Source organism: Nelumbo lutea, chromosome 1 (genome assembly GCF_056320005.1).
Source record: "Nelumbo lutea isolate HS-2025 chromosome 1, American lotus-T2T, whole genome shotgun sequence".
NCBI classification, from domain to species: Eukaryota; Viridiplantae; Streptophyta; class Magnoliopsida; order Proteales; family Nelumbonaceae; genus Nelumbo; species Nelumbo lutea.
Genome location: NC_142684.1, coordinates 154,566,032 through 154,583,464, shown reverse-complemented (window position 1 = coordinate 154,583,464; position 17,433 = coordinate 154,566,032). Strand labels below are relative to the sequence as shown.

The following is a 17,433-nucleotide window of genomic DNA, read 5'->3' as shown; positions in this document are numbered from 1 at the left end:
CTATGTCTGTCCTGATGTCACATTTTTTGAGTCTGTCCCCTTCTTCTTAGGACCTGATGCACCTTCGTCTCCACCCTTACTTCCTCTTCCTCTTCCTGTCAGTGATCCAGTTTCGCATGTTCCTGTTGGAGTAGACTCATCACCTCATCCAGCGTAGACCACTACTGAACGACTACCGATCCGGCAAGTGTATACACTTCGAACGACACCGGCCCCTCCTCTAGCTTCTACCTTATCTGCTGATCCTGTCATGCCTCCTGTTGCTGAACCCTCAGAACTTGACCTACCCATTTCCTTACGGAAAGGTAAACACAGTTCTACTCTCCATCCCATTTCTAGTTTTGTTTCATTATCTCGCCTTTCCACCTCACATCGTCAGTTTGTTTCACTTTTGTCATCTATTTCCATACCTAACAATGTCCAAGAAGCTCTTAGTTCACTTGGGTGGCGGCTTTCAATGGAGGAGGAACTCTCTACTCTTCAACATACTCAAATTTGGGAGTTCACTATTCTCCCACTTGGTAAGCATGTGGTGGGTTGTAAATGGGTGTATACTGTTAAATACTTGCCAAATGGTAGTGTGGAGCGTCTGAAGGTCAGACTTGTTGCTAAAGGTTACTCACTGTAATCTGAAGAGCTATACTCGAAGTAGCAAGGAAGAGAAGAGAACCACAGAACTGAAGAGAATGTCGAACTGTACTAGCCAGTCGACCAATCCTTTATTTATTGATGAATATAGTACAAGGTAGAAGAAATTACTGGGATGCCCCTGATTAGTGATGGGACACCCAGATGACTTAAGTCATTAAACAGGATTAGGCCCATTAACACAGGCCCAGTTACAAGATAAGTTAAACATAAGAATGGGCTAATAAGAACTCTTATCAGCCGAACATCACTCTAACATTCTAACACTCCCCCTTAAGCTAAGCATGGATATCAATCATGTTTAGCTTGCCAAGTATGTCCTTGAACTTTGTTGATGCCAGCCCTTTTGTTAATACATTTGCAATCTACATCTCTGATGGAGTATAAGTCACATAGAGTTCTCCTGAAATAATTCTCTCTCTGACAAAGTGTCGATCAATTTCAATATGTTTTGTCCTATCATGTTGCACAGGATTGTTGGCAATGTTGATAGCAGCTTTATTATCACAATACAGCTTGAGAGGACCCTCAGTCTTGATACCAAGCTCATTAAGGAGAGTTCTGAGCCATAAGAATTCAGCAACCCCGTGTGCCATAGCCTGGTATTCTACTTCTGCACTTGATCTAGCCACAACATTCTGCTTCTTACTGCGCCATGTGACTAGGTTACCTCCCAAGAATGTATAGTAACCTGAGGTTGATTTTCTGTCTCCAACAGACCCAACCCAATCAGCATTAGTGTAGCTTCAATTTCAAGTTTGCTGTTTTTTCTGAATAGAATTCCTTTCCCTGGGCAAGTCTTCAAGTATCTGAGGATTCTTTCCATTGCTCTCATATGAGGGGTCTTTGGTGAGTGCATGAATTAACTGACAACATGCATTGCATAGGCAATGTCTGGCCGAGTAAGGGATAAAGATATCAGTTTTCCTACCAACTTTTGGTATCTTTCTTTATCACAGTATTCCTCACCCATTGATTCTTGTAATCCATGGCTTGGTTCTATTGGAGTGTCTGCTAGCCTGCACCACATCATGCATTTTTCCTCTAGGAGATTTAGCACATACTTTTTTGACATATGTAGATTCCTTCTCTTGAACTAGCAACTTCAATTCCAAGAAAGTATCTCTGATTTTCCAGGTCTTTGATCTCAAATTCTGAAGCTAAGAACTCCTTCAGCTTCTTCATCTCTTTCACATCATTTCCAGTAATCACCATATCATCCACATGCACAATTGCTGTAAGTTTGTCATCTTGTCTCCTTGTAAACAATGTATGATCTGCACTGCTCTAAGTGTACCCTACTTTCTTCATGGCCAAACAAAGTCTCTCAAACCATGCCCGGGGAGATTGCTTCAAACCATATAATGCTTTCCTTAGTTTACATACCTTCTTGCCAACATCATATCCAGGTGGGGGTTCCATGAATACTTCTTCATGAAGATCAACCATTTAGGAAGGCATTCTTCACATCCAGCTGATGAAGTTCCCAAGAGAATTTTGTTGCTAGTGATAGTAGAACCCTGATTGTGTTGAGCTTTGCTACTGGGGCAAAGGTTTCCTTGTAGTCAATTCCTTCCTTTTGTGTAAATCCCTTTGCCACAAGTCTGGTCTGTACCTCTCAATTGACCCATCTTCCCTGTGCTTTACTGTGAATACCCATTTGCACCCAACAGTGCCTTTCACCTCTGGCAGGTCCACCAATTCCCACGTCCTTGCTTTCATTAGGGCTTTCATCTCCTCATTCATGGCTTCTTTCCACCTTGGATCAGATGCCGCCTCTGAGTACCTGGAAGGGACACATACAGAGGAAAGAACACACACAAAGGAATGATAGGCAGGGGATAATTGTGAGTAAGAAACATAATCAGCTATGGGATGCTAAGTGGTACAAGAATGAACAGGCTTACGAAGAGCAATAGGAAGATCCAAATCTGAATTGAGTGAGTCAGAATTACCTTGGATGGCAGAGACAGATTGATCTGAGTTCAACTGGTTGCAATCATGAGGTTGAGGGGCCTTCTTCCTTCTACTGTATGTAAGTATTTCCTTCCCTTGTTTACTGGAACCTTCAGAAGCATCAACCGAATCTGGAGAAGTAACTGGCACAATGGGAGTCTCACTAGGTTGACCCGGAATGTTACAGCTAGTAGTAGTGGAAGGTGATGAAATGGGAACAAAAAAGAAGGGAGAATGAGAATCCTCTTCCAACCCACTACTCTCCCCCTGAAGAGGATTCTGAGAAGACTAGAAATAGGGTAGAGACTCAAAAAAGACTACATCCCTGGTGACATATTTTTTCTTGGAGACAGGATCATAACACTTATACTCCTTTTGGGACACAAAAGGGGTCTTCATACCTAGTACCTTGGGACATTGAAGTATTTCTTGGGTATAGAAGTTGCTAGATCAAGACGAGGTGTAAACTTGTGCCAAAGAAAATATGTTCTCGATCTATTGGACGAAACATGACTGTTAGGTGCAAAACCGGCTGAGACTCCTATGGAACCAAATGTTAAGTTGAGCGGTGATACAGGGGAAATATTTGATGATCCTAGAAGGTATAGACGACTAGTGGGGAAGCTGAACTATTTGACTATCACGAGACCAGACATCTCCTTTGCAGTCAGTGTGGTGAGCCAACTCATGCAGAACCCTCGTATATCTCACTGGGATGCAGTTCTTAGAATTGTAAGATATCTGAAGGGAGCTTCGAGCCGTGGACTAATGTATAAACCAGGAGGAAAACTTGAAATAGTTGGGTACACAGATGCAGACTGGGCAGGCTCAGTGTATGACAGAAGATCTATTACAGGCTATTGCGCATTTCTTGGAGGAAATCTTGTGACGTGGAAGAGTAAAAAGCAGATCGTTGTGGCTAGAAGCAGTGCTGAAGCCGAGTATAGGGCCATGGCACACACTACCTGTGAATTAGTGTGGTTGAGGATTCTCCTACAAGAAATCGGGTTACACATGGATAAACCTATGAAATTGTACTGTGACAATCAAGCTGCACTCCATATCTCATCCAACCCTGTTTTTCATGAGAGAACAAAGCACATAGAGAAGAGAGGGAGAGAGGAGAGGAGAGCCGAGAGGACTGAAAGCCCCTACAGAACTTAGGGGGCGAAAGAATGATATATTATTATTTATACTAGTACAGCCGAACAATGTAAACAAAGGAGAAATTACAATAGTACCCTTATGGTACTAAACCTGAATACATAAACAACTGACAACACTCCCCCTCAAGTTGGAGCATAGATATCAATCATGCCCAACTTGTCACAAAGATCATGATGTCTGGAAAGGTTTAAACCCTTTGTAAAGATGTCTGCAAGCTGGTTCTCAGAAGTGACATAGGGGGTACACATTTTGCCTGCGATAACTTTCTCTCTGATAAAATGCTTGTCAACTTCTATGTGTTTTGTTCTATCATGTAGCACCGGATTGGCAGCAATGGTTATAGCTGCTTTGTTATCACAAAATAGAGTTATAGGTTTGGTCACTGGGAAACCCAACTCCCCCAACAAATTCTTTATCCACATGCCTTCAGCAACCCCGTGGGCCATAGCACGATATTCAGCTTCAGCACTGGATCTAGCTACCACATTTTGCTTTTTACTCCTCCATGTAACAAGGTTCCCTCCTATAAAGGTGCAGTAGCCACTAGTAGACTTTCTGTCACTTTGGGATCCAGCCCAATCTGCATCTGTATAAACTTCAAATTTCAAATGTTCGTGCTTTTGAAACAACAAACCAGTACCCGGATACTTCTTCAAATATCGAAGGATTCTCTCTACTGCTTCAAGATGAGAAGACCTAGGAGCATGCATGAATTGACTGAGGACACCAACAGCATATGCAATGTCTGGGCGAGTCATAGAAAGGTATAACAATCTCCCTACAAGCCTCTGAAACTGTTTCACATCCTTGAGTGATTCACCATAGTTGTCACCTAATTTATGGTTGGGGTCAATGGGAGAGTCAACTGGCTTCACCCCCATCTTTCCAGTGTCTGAAGTAAATCTAGGACGTATTTCCTTTGAGAAATGAAGATACCCTTCTTTGATCGAGCAACTTCAATTCCAAGGAAGTATCTGGCAGGTCCTAGATCTTTCACTTCAAACCGAGTGGCAAGAAAAAATTTCAATTTCTGAATTTCATCCTCCCAATCACCAGTAACAATTATGTCATCCACATATACAATTAGAGCAGCAATTTTACATTCTCCTTTTTTCACGAACAGTGTGTGATCTGATTGACATTGCCTGTATCCTTTCTGCTGAACTGCCACATGGAATCTACTGAACCAAGTTCTTGGTGATTGTTTCAGCCCGTATAAGGACTTCTTCAACTTGCACACTTTCTGTTCATTGTCTTGGGCTAGAAACCCAGGAGGTTGAATCATGTACACTTCCTCTTCAAGGTCACCATTCAAGAATACATTCTTGATGTCCAGCTGGTGTAAAACCCAATCCAGATTGGCCGCAAGAGAGAAAAGGACTCTAATGGAATTCATCTTGGCAACGGGGGCAAAGGTTTCTGCATAATCAACTCCATACACTTGAGTAAATCCCTTTGCCACTAAGCGAGCTTTATACCTTTTCACTGTTCCATCAGCCTTATGGTTGACTGTGAACACCCATTTACATCCAACTGGAACCTTTCCCTTAGGAAGATCAACAAGTTTCCATGTGCCATTTTTGTGAAGGGCATTAACTTCTTCCCTCATGGCATTTGTCCATTCAAGAACTGAAAGAGCTCTATTGCCACATTCTTAGGGATAGGGACACTGTCAATAGAGGTAAGGAAGGCATGGAATGAGGATGAAATGTTCTCATAGGAGACAAAGTTGGAAATGGGATGTTTTGTGGTGCACAATCTAACACCCTTCCTGTGAGCAATAGGACGGTCAAGATCATTAGCAGTAGAGGAATCATTTTCAATAGATTCAAGGACATCATTGGGAGCTAAAATACCTGAGTGAGTATGATCCTCCCTCGAGGAGTCTAGTGGCACTGGAGGTACAATTTCTGGATTCTCTACAGCTCTTGGATTTTGCTGGCCTTTGCGACGACGAGAAAAAACACGAAAAGGTGGAAGGTCAGGGAGAGATGGAAGCTGAACCAGTTTCTCCTCATGTCTACACTCCCCTTGAGGAGAAACAGGATAGAAAGACTCATCTTCAAAAAAAGAAACATCCATGGAGACATAGAATTTATGAGAAACAGGATCAAAAACACGGTATCCCTTTTGAGTGAAGGAGTAACCAAGAAATATGCAAGGTATAGCACGAGAGTCCATTTTCCCACGGGTGGGAGACAAATTTTGGGCAAAACACCGACAACCAAAGACATGAGGAGGAATAGAAAGAAGGGGAGCCTTAGGAAAGAGACGTTGATGTGGGGCTTTGTACTCTAACCGACGAGAGGGCATATGGTTTATAAGGTAAGTGGAACAAAGAATAGCTTCAAGCCAAAACCGTTTGGGAACATTCATATGAAGTAGTAAACCTCGAGCCACTTCAAGGAGATGTCGGTTCTTCCGTTCGGCCACACCATTTTGTTGTGGTGTGCGGGCACAAGAGCTACGGTGAAGGGAACCATGCGAAGCGAAAAATTCCGTGAGGTCACTATGAAAAAATTCTTTTGCATTATCTGATTGGAAAATTTGGATTTCAGTTTGAAATTGAGTGAAGACCATCTGTTGGAAATCTTGAATGATTTTTGGTACTTCTTCCCTGGTTCGCATCGGGTATACCCATGTAAATCTAGAATAATCATCAATGAGGGTAATGAAATACTTGTAGCCACTCTCAGATGGTAAAGTAACAGGGCCCCACACATCAGAATGAACAATGTGAAATGGAGATTCAGATTTACTATGTCTTTGAAGAAAATGAGTTCTACAATGTTACTCAACTGACACGTTTGACAAGAAAAACCAGAGACAGACATTGACAACAGTTCTGGGAATACAACTTTCAAAGACTCAAAAGACAAATGACCAAGACGACCATAAATAGACTTTTTTCTTACAGGACTGACTCATAGACTCTATAACATGAAGACCATCCTTATTCTCCAGCATGTAAAGTCCATCAGCCATACGACCCCTACCAATCGTCCTCCCCGAGGCTAGATCCTGAATCACACAATGAGAAGGGAAAAAAGTCACTGAGCAATTCAAGGAATTAGTAACACTACTAACAGAGAACAAATTAATGGGAAAATTTGGAACATGAAGAACATCAGAGAGGGTAAGGCCAAGAGGAAGAAAGAGAGTTCCTTGACCAGTTATGGAAGAATATGATCCATCGGCTAGTCTCACATTGTCTCTTCCAGAAAGAGGGTGATAGGTTTGAAAGTAAGAGGACATACCAGTCATATGTTTTGATGCTTCAGAATCAATGATCCATGGATAGTCATGGGTGTGAGAAGCAACATGGAAAGCAGTGGCAGGGTTACCTGACGTAGATGCAAAAGAGGTTGAGGGAGGAGTATCCATCTGATGAATTGCTCTACCATAGAGCTCTAAATGGTCATAGAAGGAATTCATAATGTCCCCCCTCGGGTCAGGTCTAGTGAGATGTGTCTGAGTCACAGTAGAAATGGGGGGCTGATGCTCCCGAGTAGCCATGTTGGCCATGTGATGTTTCTTTGTATTTTGCTGTCCGTACTTCTTATTCACCTCTGAACCTTGCTTCTTAGTCAGATCTTGAGCCCATTTTGGTTTCCCATGAAGATCCCAACAGGTATCTTTGGTGTGTCGGGGTTTCTGGCAATGAGTGCACCGCAATTTTTCCTTATCTTCTGTTTTTTTCTGGAGATCTCTCTTTTCCGGGAAGAAGATCCCACACCAGTAGATACACCCCTTTTGCAACTAACACAACAACATCCCCACCAGGGCTGTTCATCAAATTTCTCCTGCTTTCTTCAGATTGTACAAGAGCATAGACTTCCTGAACAGAAGGGAGATCCTTAGAGCTGAGAATCTGAACTCTGATAGATTCATACATAGGATTCAGACCATGTAAGAATGCAAACACCCTTTGCTGGGAGACAAGCTGTTTGTACTTAGCATTCTCATCACACTTCCAATCCACACTCTGGTAGTGATCCAACTCCTTCCAGGCAGATGTTAAGTCAGAGTAATAGACCGATAAACACCTCTCCCCCTGTCTACAAGTAGAAGATGCTGCCTGTAGTTGATAAATTTTGGCATAGTGTCACAATTCTGAATATGTAGACTTTGCTTGTTCACAGATTTCATTCGCAGTTTCAGCCCACATGAAATTCTTCCTAATTCGAGGTTGCATGGAAACCAAGAGCCAGGACATAACAATACTGTTCTCTTGATTCCATCTATCATATTCGGCATTCCCGGAGGGTGGATCTTTTATCCTCTCATTAATATAGCCCATCTTCCCCCTTGCAGTGATGTATAACTTGATCCCTCTTGACCACTCTAGGTAATTTAAACCATCAAGAGGGACAACAACCATAGGAAAGGATAGGTCACCCCCACCCATTCCATTCAGCATTGAGGAAACTCTAGATGTGGCTGAATCTTCACTACTCATGATTTCTGGTTTAAGGAAAAACAGCAACCAAAGGAGTACTTCCGTACAAGGCTATTATAGAAACAGGTCCTTCTGACCTACGGTTTCATTGGGAGCAAAGACTGAACATTGCTGTTGCAGTACTGGAACAGGTCTGTATAACCTACGGTCTTGTAGGAATCCAAAAAAAAAACATTGCAGTTGCAGTACATAATCAGGTCTGTATGACCTACAATTGTACAGAGGTCATATGACCCTCTAACAGAATAGAAAAAACAAGGTGAAGTTCACCATACCCCTAATTGGTAGGTCTGGTAGCCGAACAGTCAATGACTGAGATCAATACAAGATCTTCTTTAGGACATCAATAGTCCATCGAAGGGGTAGAGAAATACAAAAAAAAATGTCGAATACATCTGCTTTGTTAAAGAAATACAGTCCAATAGTCCACCAATCGGCTAAACAGTCAATCCGTAGGGCAGCTGAATAGTAAATGAACAGTACCTCTTTTAACTTCAGATGATAGCCTCTCTGTAAACCAAAACTCCCTCTACGAACCTTAGATGATAGCCTCTCTACAGTCGAATAGACAATGAATACAACTGGGCTGGAAGATGAATAGTCTCTATAACTTCTGGGTCGAACTGAATACAACTGATTAGCAGTTCGATGGATACAGCCCTGGGAGATGAAAAGACTATCTGCTCGACATTGAACAACAGATTTGCTTAACACCACCCTTCAGGCCTGGACGACTTGCTCTGATACCATGTTGAGCAAGAGCAAGAGCAAGTGAAGAGACGAGAGGAGAGAAGAGAGGGAGAGAGGAGAGGAGAGCCGAGAGGACTGAAAGCCCCTACGGAACTTAGGGGGCGAAAGAATGATATATTATTATTTATACTAGTACAGCCGAACAATGTAAACAAAGGAGAAATTACAACAGTACCCTTATGGTACTAAACCTGAATACATAAACAACCGACAACAATTGCCACTTTGTGAGGGAGAAGGTTCTTGCTGGAGAGATAAGCACAGAACATGTGGGCTTGGGTGATCAGTGGGCAGATTTGTTTACAAAAGCTCTAAGCTCAGGGAAAGTGAACTATCTATGTAACAAGCTGGGATTATATGACATATATTCTCCACTTGAGGGGGAGTGTTAGAGTGAGCCGAATAAGGGCAGTTTAGTCTTTGTACAAGTAATTAGAGACTAATTACTATTAAGGGGTCGACTGATGGGGTTAACCCATCAGATTCGACAGGCCCTTCATTTTCCTTCTTCTTCTTCTTCCTCTTGCTGGTTCGGGTTACTGTAGCAGTAGTCGAAACAGTTCTGATCTATAGGAGACATTTAATCTTCACCTAGGCAATAAATTGCCAATATCCATGGTTATCGCCTAGACACTTTGGTTACACTTTAATTTAGTTCGTGTAACCTTCGGGTATCTGGTTTCTCTAATATATTTAAGGTATGACCAATGTGAAAAACTAATTGCTTGTCGACTCTCTGTTTGTAACTGGGAACTCCACTGAACTAGTTCTCCTTAGTGTCATTTCTTCTAATTTTTCTGGTGCATACTATTTTCTACTGTTATTAGCTCAGATTTTTTTTGGTCCAAAATCATCATCCACGCTTGGGACCGGAAGTGTAAGACAAGCTCACACTAGTGCCTAGCCGCCTAAAACACAATACCAAATGCAACTTGAAAAATACTTGCTGAGGATAATGCTTTTGTTTTCTCTGGTGAAGCACAATGTTGCCAAGTTTTGCTCTTTGGTTTTCCTTTGCATCATAAGCTATTCTTTGGCAAATGCTACTTAGAAATTATTACCAAATTATGCATTATTTTTTATTTTTGTCACAGATCTGTATTAAATCTTCTGATAATGGCGGCAAGCTGCTGCACTGTGATATCTGCCTTCAACCTTATAATCTTCAATGCAATGAATCCCCAACTGAGGTATTTTTAATGTGCACAAGATGAACAAAATATTTGCTTATTACATGTGAAGCTGGTGATATATTCATGTTCCTTTTTTTCTGCAGTATATTGCTCATCAGCAATGGCTATGCTCTGCTTGTGCTAAACAAGAAAACTCAGGAAAGTCTCAGCAACAGTCAGGGACAAAAATGGAAAGGAAGGATATTGAAGGATCTGAGACAAGATCAATAGACCTTTGTTTTCATAAAGGGCTTTCGATGAGGAAATCCATTGAGGATGAACACAGGAATGAAACAGATGGCGCCTTTCAAAATGTTGCATGCTCTGAAAGGATTTCTAATTACATCCAGATATGTTCATGCTCAAACATGTGCTCTGAATCCACCCACAAGAGTCCACAGACAGAAGCAAGTTCAAATATTCTAGTGGTAGACAGAGACACAGAAATCAACATAAATTCTGTATGTTTAGACTCAGAAGGTGAGAAAAATGCCAGCTGTGGATCTCCAAGTTCCTCCATGCTGAAGAGAGTTGATTCAGAAAGCACTGATTTTCTCTCGAAAGATAAGTCCAATTTACTGTGCACTAATACACACCTTAAAAGGAAATACAGTGCACCACTAATAACTTTCAGTCGAAGAGCCAAAAGGAAGAGGCATGTCAACAACACAGAGGCACCAAACCAATCGACAATCGAGGAAAAAAGGTTTTTAGAGAACGATTGGTGTAACTCTAGATCAGATGTAAGCTCTTCTCACAAAGGAACCTCTCAAAAGTGTAGCTCAGTAGATCAGCAGAATGCTTTAATAGTATTAGGAGAAGGCCCTGATGTTAGCCTTTCAGTTGTTAAAAGAAAAGATAAGGTATGCTAAATTGTTAATTTGCTTTGCTTAGCAGGTTCTTTTGCACTAGTTTCTGAGGTGCTACATAGGACTTCCTTTCACTTAATTCTATTTGGGAGATTGGAGAGGGGCCAAATGTTGATTATAACCTTTGGTGTTCCTGTTAGGCTGTTAGTGTATCATTATGCATTAAACAGTTACCATTTTGATACTGCTGTTTCTTTAATTCCTTTTATTTATAGGAGTCACTTAGTATTTTTCTTTTGCTCATATTAGTGACCACTATGAACATTTGAAAATTGAAATGCAGAAGAGTGAAATAAAGAAAAGTTCTGTTCTGTCAATATGACCTTTGAGGCTTTCAGCAATGGGGCTTCTGAAGGGTTTACCTTGCAGATCCTGACTGTCCATTTGGTAGACATTCTAGGTTAGCCACGTTGACAGCAGATGACTGGTTAAAGTATTGGAATTTTGGGTTTCAATTATAAAAGTAAAGTAAAGTGCATGTGCTGGAGTTAATTATTGGATTGTAGGACATAAATGTAATACAACCTTTTAGAAGAGAACAATTGATTGGATATATGAAGTGAATTGTAGAAGATGGTAAAAAAATGATGGATAAGTAAACAGAGTGAGATGGATGGAGTAGGCTCCAATAAGAAAATTTCAGTAGAACAGAAGTAGACAACATTAACATCAATTCAAACTGTTTCTTTATTACAAGAGGCCCTATTATAGACTTAAAAAGTTTTATGTTCCTACTTTGGTTAAAGAAGGTACAGAAAGAAAGTCCTAAAAAATTAAAATGTCTAAAAAATTCTTTTCCCATTACCAGCCCATACCCTATAAATAGTATGGCCATATTACTTTTTCTTAGATTGGTAACTTCTTTGGTGTATGTAAAAGAATATGTAATATATACAGTGAAAATTCCAAGCACCCAAACGTTGTAGGTTAGTCATGCTATCCACTACGTATTCTTTTTTCTTTTTAGATTACAAATTTATCATTTCCCCTTGGAATTATCCCCTAATATGAAATTCTTCTGTTGATTCCTTGCTTAGCCAAAACTGTCATATAATTACCCTAGTGAAACTAGCTTCCAAATTTCTAGCTAAATATTCACCTTCTCTCAAAATATGTGTTATGTTTGTGCCTTGAATTCTTTGTGGCGGCCCACTTCATGAATTTGCTCTGAATTAATTTGAGAAAAACCTGAAGGCAAAATTTCCTCTCCCTCGGCTGCAAGGAACAGTGCCACACTCTCTACTCACATGGATCCCGGGAATTAAAACCTCTTGCAAATCTTTTTGAAACCGTACATATACATTTATATATATATATATATATATATATATATATATATATATATTAATTTTGCAAAACAAAATTCCAACGATTGAAATCAACTGCCGACAGTTTGGTTTCCATCAGAGAGAGTGCATTCCCGATCATTGCCATTGTCCGACAAAGGGGCTGATTCTGTCACTATGATCATTCACTCAGATGAATTCTCAGGTTGCCCCAACATGTCCAGGTTTTGACCCCCATTAAGGATCTCACTGATTGACATATCAAAGACAGTTCGATTCGGCACCTAGTGAAGTGTCATAATCGAGTCTAGGGGTTAGGTGTAACTTTCAAATTTTGCCCATCTGTCTCCAAGGTCTAGGGCAATACTGGAAATCTGGTCTGGTTCAAGGGTTCAAGCAATCCCATACTGCATGTGCCTTGGGTGTTACCTTGATGGTCGAGACAAGCCATCCCAACACTTGGTGGCACATCAGTATCAGCCTTGGCAGGATAGATCTCCCCAGACTTATCCAATGGCTGTGAACATTTAAAACTAACACAAGCATCTATAAGTGTCCAGTTTTAGGGTTTTACAGAGAAATATACCAAACAACATGAATCAAACATGTATTTTGTTTATTTACACTAAATGTCAAAAGTACATCAAATTGGATTAAAGCTAAGGGCATACAAAACTGTCTAACACCTATGATATACTTGGGGATGCCTTTAGGGGATAATCCGAAGAATAACATCTTTTGGAACCCAGTAATTGATAGGTTCATGTGTTTGCTGAAATATTGTAGCTGAAGTAGTAGAAGAGAGGTGAAGACAAACAAGTGCTGAGAATGTCGAACTCAGTAACCCAGTCGATAGTACTATTATTTATAGTAGATTACAATATAATGTTACATGAAATGTCTGGAATGCCCCTAATTAGTGATGGGACACCCAAACTGCTTAAAATACTAAACAGACTTAGGCCCAATAACAAAGGCCCAGTACCTAACAACTTAAAACCCACTACTAACTAACATGTACACTTATCAGCCGAACCAACAATACATAACAATAGTCAACTTAACACTGCCCCTCAAGCTAAGCATGGATGTCTGTCATGTTTAGCTTGCCAAAAAGGTCCAAGAATTTTGTTGCAGCCAACCCTTTAGTCAGCACATCTACAATCTGCAACTCGGATGGAGTATAAGGAATGTAAAGTTCTCCTGAGACTATACTCTCTCTAACAAAATGTCGATCAATCTCAATATGTTTTGTCCTGTCATGTTGCATTGGGTTATTTGCAATGTTGATGGCAGCCTTGTTGTCACAGTATAGCTTGAGAGTGTTAGACAGTTTTGCATGCCCTTAGCTTCAATCCGATTTGATGTACTTTTGTTATTTAGTGTAAATAAATAAAGTGCATGTTTGATTCATGTTGTTTGGTATAATTTTGTGTAAGACCCTAAAACTGGACACTTATAGAGACTCGTGTTAGTTTTAAATGTTCATAGCCGATTGAATAAGTCTGGGGAGATTTATCTTGCCAAGGCTGATATTGGTGTGCCACCAAGTGTTGGGATGGCCTGTCTCGGCCACCAGGGTAAGATCCAAGGCACATGTAGTATGGGATTACTCGAATCCTTGAACCGGACCAGATTTCCAGTATTGCCCTGGACCTTGGAGACAGATGGGCAAAACTAGAAAGTTACACCTGACCCCTAGAATCGATTATGACACTTCACTAGGTGTCGGATTGGGCTGTCTTAGATATGCCAATCAGTGAGATCCTTAGCGGGGATCAAAACTTGGGTATGTTGGGACAGTCTGAGAATTCATTTTAGTGGGTGATCATAGTGACAGGATCAACCCCTTTGTCGGACAAAGGTAATGATCGGGAATGCACTTTCTCTGCTGGAAACCAAACTGCCAGCAGTTGATTTCAATCGTTGGAATTTTGTTTTGCAAAATTAATATATACATATATATATATATATATATATATATATGTATTTGTACTGTTTCAAAATGTTTGCAAATGATTTTAATTCTTGGGATCCATGTGAGTGGAGAGTGCAGTACTGTTCCTTGTAGCCGAGGGAGAGATCCTCTCTTATTGGGCAATGCTTGATCATTAAGGGCTGAGAGGTTAAGTGTAAGACAATTTAGGATAGTATCTGATGGGCTAACCTTGCACCTTCCCACAGTCCCTGGGTTTTTATAAGATGGCTTGGCCCAGGGACCACTTAATGTAAGTGTTGGGCCCATAGGGTCCATGTGATGGGCTCAGGGGTTCACTGAGCTTTTTAGTGAATTTGGCCGGGCTTTGTAATAAAGGCTAGGCCGAACCCATGTGGCTGGTGTATAGATCAATGCTTGGGTCCCACACCATACAAAGAAGCCCAACTGGGCAACAGATTGGAAACTAGTTAAGCGCTGAACAGTTAATGGGCCAAAAGCCCATGTCGAGCTGGGCTGATATGATCACCCATCTATAGGGCGGATCTGAGATTAATGTTAGCAAAAGGTTTGGGCCTTTAACCTTATCCACTCTGGGAGACCAAATTCAAATCAGATTTGAATATGGTAACCTTTTGATAAAATCAGGAGTAAGCTAACTTAATTTGGAGATAGGATTAAGATAATCCCCTATCCAAATACTGATTTGGATTGGGATAACCCCTAATTTAGGAGGTTTCTTAATCAAGAAGAAAGGAGGAGAAACCCTAAGGGAAAAAAGAGATTTTTGAACCAAGGGTTCAAGCAAAAAAAAGCATCCTGCGAACTGAGATTAGATCTCATACACACTCTAGAGAGAAGAGAAGCAATTCAACCATCTTCGTCCTAGGAGTTCTCCAGCCGCCGCCATTCCTTTTTGCAAGATTTGATCTTTGCAGAAGAAAGAAATCAAGAAATCAATTATTGACACCAGTCTTGCAGAAAAGACTGTAAAAGATTTGGTGCTCGGAGTTTCCAGAGGGTTCTTGAGAAGGATCCAGTGTGTAGGGCGCACTCTACTGGTTCCGTTCCACCTACAACTGTGTCATCTTTAGCAGGAGCGGATCTTGGGAGATACTGCTTCTCCGGATCAGGTATAATCCTCCATTTTCTTTTTGGTTCTGATCTGGTTCGATTATGGTTCAAGTAGGATCCTTGAATATTGTATTCTAAATTTAGGGAATACGATTCTCAGTTGGGAGAAGGTAGGAAAATTTTTGAAATTCGCCCACCCATTCCGCAATCTTTTTGGCGTCAATGAGATGAATCCTACCATTCTTTCAGAGAGGACCCTCAGCTTTCATGCCAAGCTCACCAAGAAGGGTCCTAAGCCACAGAAGTTCAACAACACCATGAGCCATAGCTCGATATTCAGCCTCCACACTTGATCTAGCAATCACATTCTGCTTCTCACTCCACCATGTAACCAGGTTCCCTCCAACAAATGTACAATATCCTGAAGTTGATTTTCTGTCCCCAGCAGAACCGGCCCAATCTGCATCAGTATATGCTTCAATTTCAATTTTATTGTGTTTTCTGAACAGAATTCCCTTTCCTGGGCAAGTCTTCAAGTATCTGAGAATCCTTTCAATTGCTCTCATATGAGGGATTTTTGGAGAGTGCATGAACTGACTGACAACATGCACAGTATAAGCAATATCTGGTCGAGTGAGAGATAGATATATTAGCTTCCTTACCAATTTTTGGTATCTCTCTTTATCACAGTAGTCCTCCCCTACTGATTCCTGTAGACCATGGTTCTGTTCTATTAGAGTATCCGCTGGTCTATACCCTATCATGCTTGTCTCTTCTAGGAGGTCAAGTATATACTTCCGTCGACATATATAGATCCCCTCTTTTGACCTAGCAACTTCAATCCCAAGAAAGTATTTCAAATGGCCCAAGTCTTTGATCTCAAATTCAGAGGCTAAAAACTCCTTTAGTCTTTTGATCTCTTCCAGTTCATTCCCAGTAATCACCATATCATCCACATAAACAATGAGTGCTGTAAGTTTGCTATCTTGTCTCCTTATAAACAAGGTATGGTTTACACCACTCTGAGTGTACCCCACTTTCTTCATGGCCCCACAAAGCCTCTCAAACCATGCACGAGGAGACTATTTTAGGCCATATAATGCTTTCTTCAGTTTACACACCTTTCTATCAAAGTCGTAGCCTGGTGGAGGGTCCATAAACACCTCTTCATGAGGATCACCATTTAGGAAGGCATTCTTCACATCCAACTGATGGAGTTCCCATGAAAAATTTGCTGCTAACGATAGTAAAACCCGAATTGTGTTGAGCTTCGCTACTAGAGCAAATGTTTCTTTGTAGTCAATCCCTTCTTTTTGAGTAAACCCCTTTGCCACAAGCCGAGCCTTGTACCTTTCAATGGACCCGTCCTCCCTATGCTTTACAGTGAACACCCACTTGCACCCGACAGTGCTCCTTCCTTCCGGTAGATCCGCTAATTCCCAAGTCCTTGCTTTCATTAAATCTTTCATCTCTTAATTCATAGCTTCTTTCCACCTTGGGTCAGACACAGCCTCTGAGTACCTAGAAGGAACATGAACAGAAGAAAGAACAAACACAAAGGAGTGATAGGATGGAGATAAATGTGAGTAAGAAACAAAATCAGCAATGGGGTGCCGAGTAGTACAAGAACGGATAGACTTACGAAGAGTAATAGGAAGATCCAAATCAGAAGTATGTGTGTTGGGATTACCTTGGATGCAGAGACAGATTGATCCGAGTCCAACTGGTTGCTGTCATGAGTTTGGGGGCCTTTTTTTCTTCTGTTGTAGGTGATTCTTATATCTTTCTGTTGCCTACTAGAGCCCTCAGGAACATCTATAGTATCAGGAGAGATAGCAGGCACGGTGGGAGCCTCACTAGGTTCACCAGGGATGCCACAACTAGGAGGAGTAGAAGGAGAGAATGGAAGCCCCGAGGTAGATAGAGGAGCAAAAAAGAAGGGAGAATGAGAATCCTCTTCCATCCCACTAATCTCCCCCTGAAGAGGATTCTGGAAAGACTAAAAGTAGGGTTGAGACTCAAAAAAGACCACATCTCTGGTGACATACTTTCCCTTGGTGACAGGATCATAATACTTGTAACCCTTTTGTGTAGGAGAGTACCCCAAAAAGATTCC

At 41.1% G+C, this 17,433-nt stretch overlaps 1 protein-coding gene across 3 annotated transcripts in view; it reads left to right on the top strand.

The window, feature by feature from the left end:
- Window positions 1–17,433, top strand: part of LOC148878533 (uncharacterized) — a 102,708-nt gene that overhangs the window by 43,748 nt on the left and 41,527 nt on the right. For 2 of the 3 annotated variants that reach the window (XM_088956064.1, XM_088956055.1), the window contains exons 3-4: window positions 10,075–10,170; window positions 10,257–11,015. In XM_088956064.1, the coding sequence (XP_088812190.1) occupies window positions 10,075–10,170; window positions 10,257–11,015 (855 nt within the window). The remainder of the gene's footprint in view (window positions 1–10,074; window positions 10,171–10,256; window positions 11,016–17,433) is intronic. The other variant, XM_088956070.1, reaches the window with a different exon arrangement.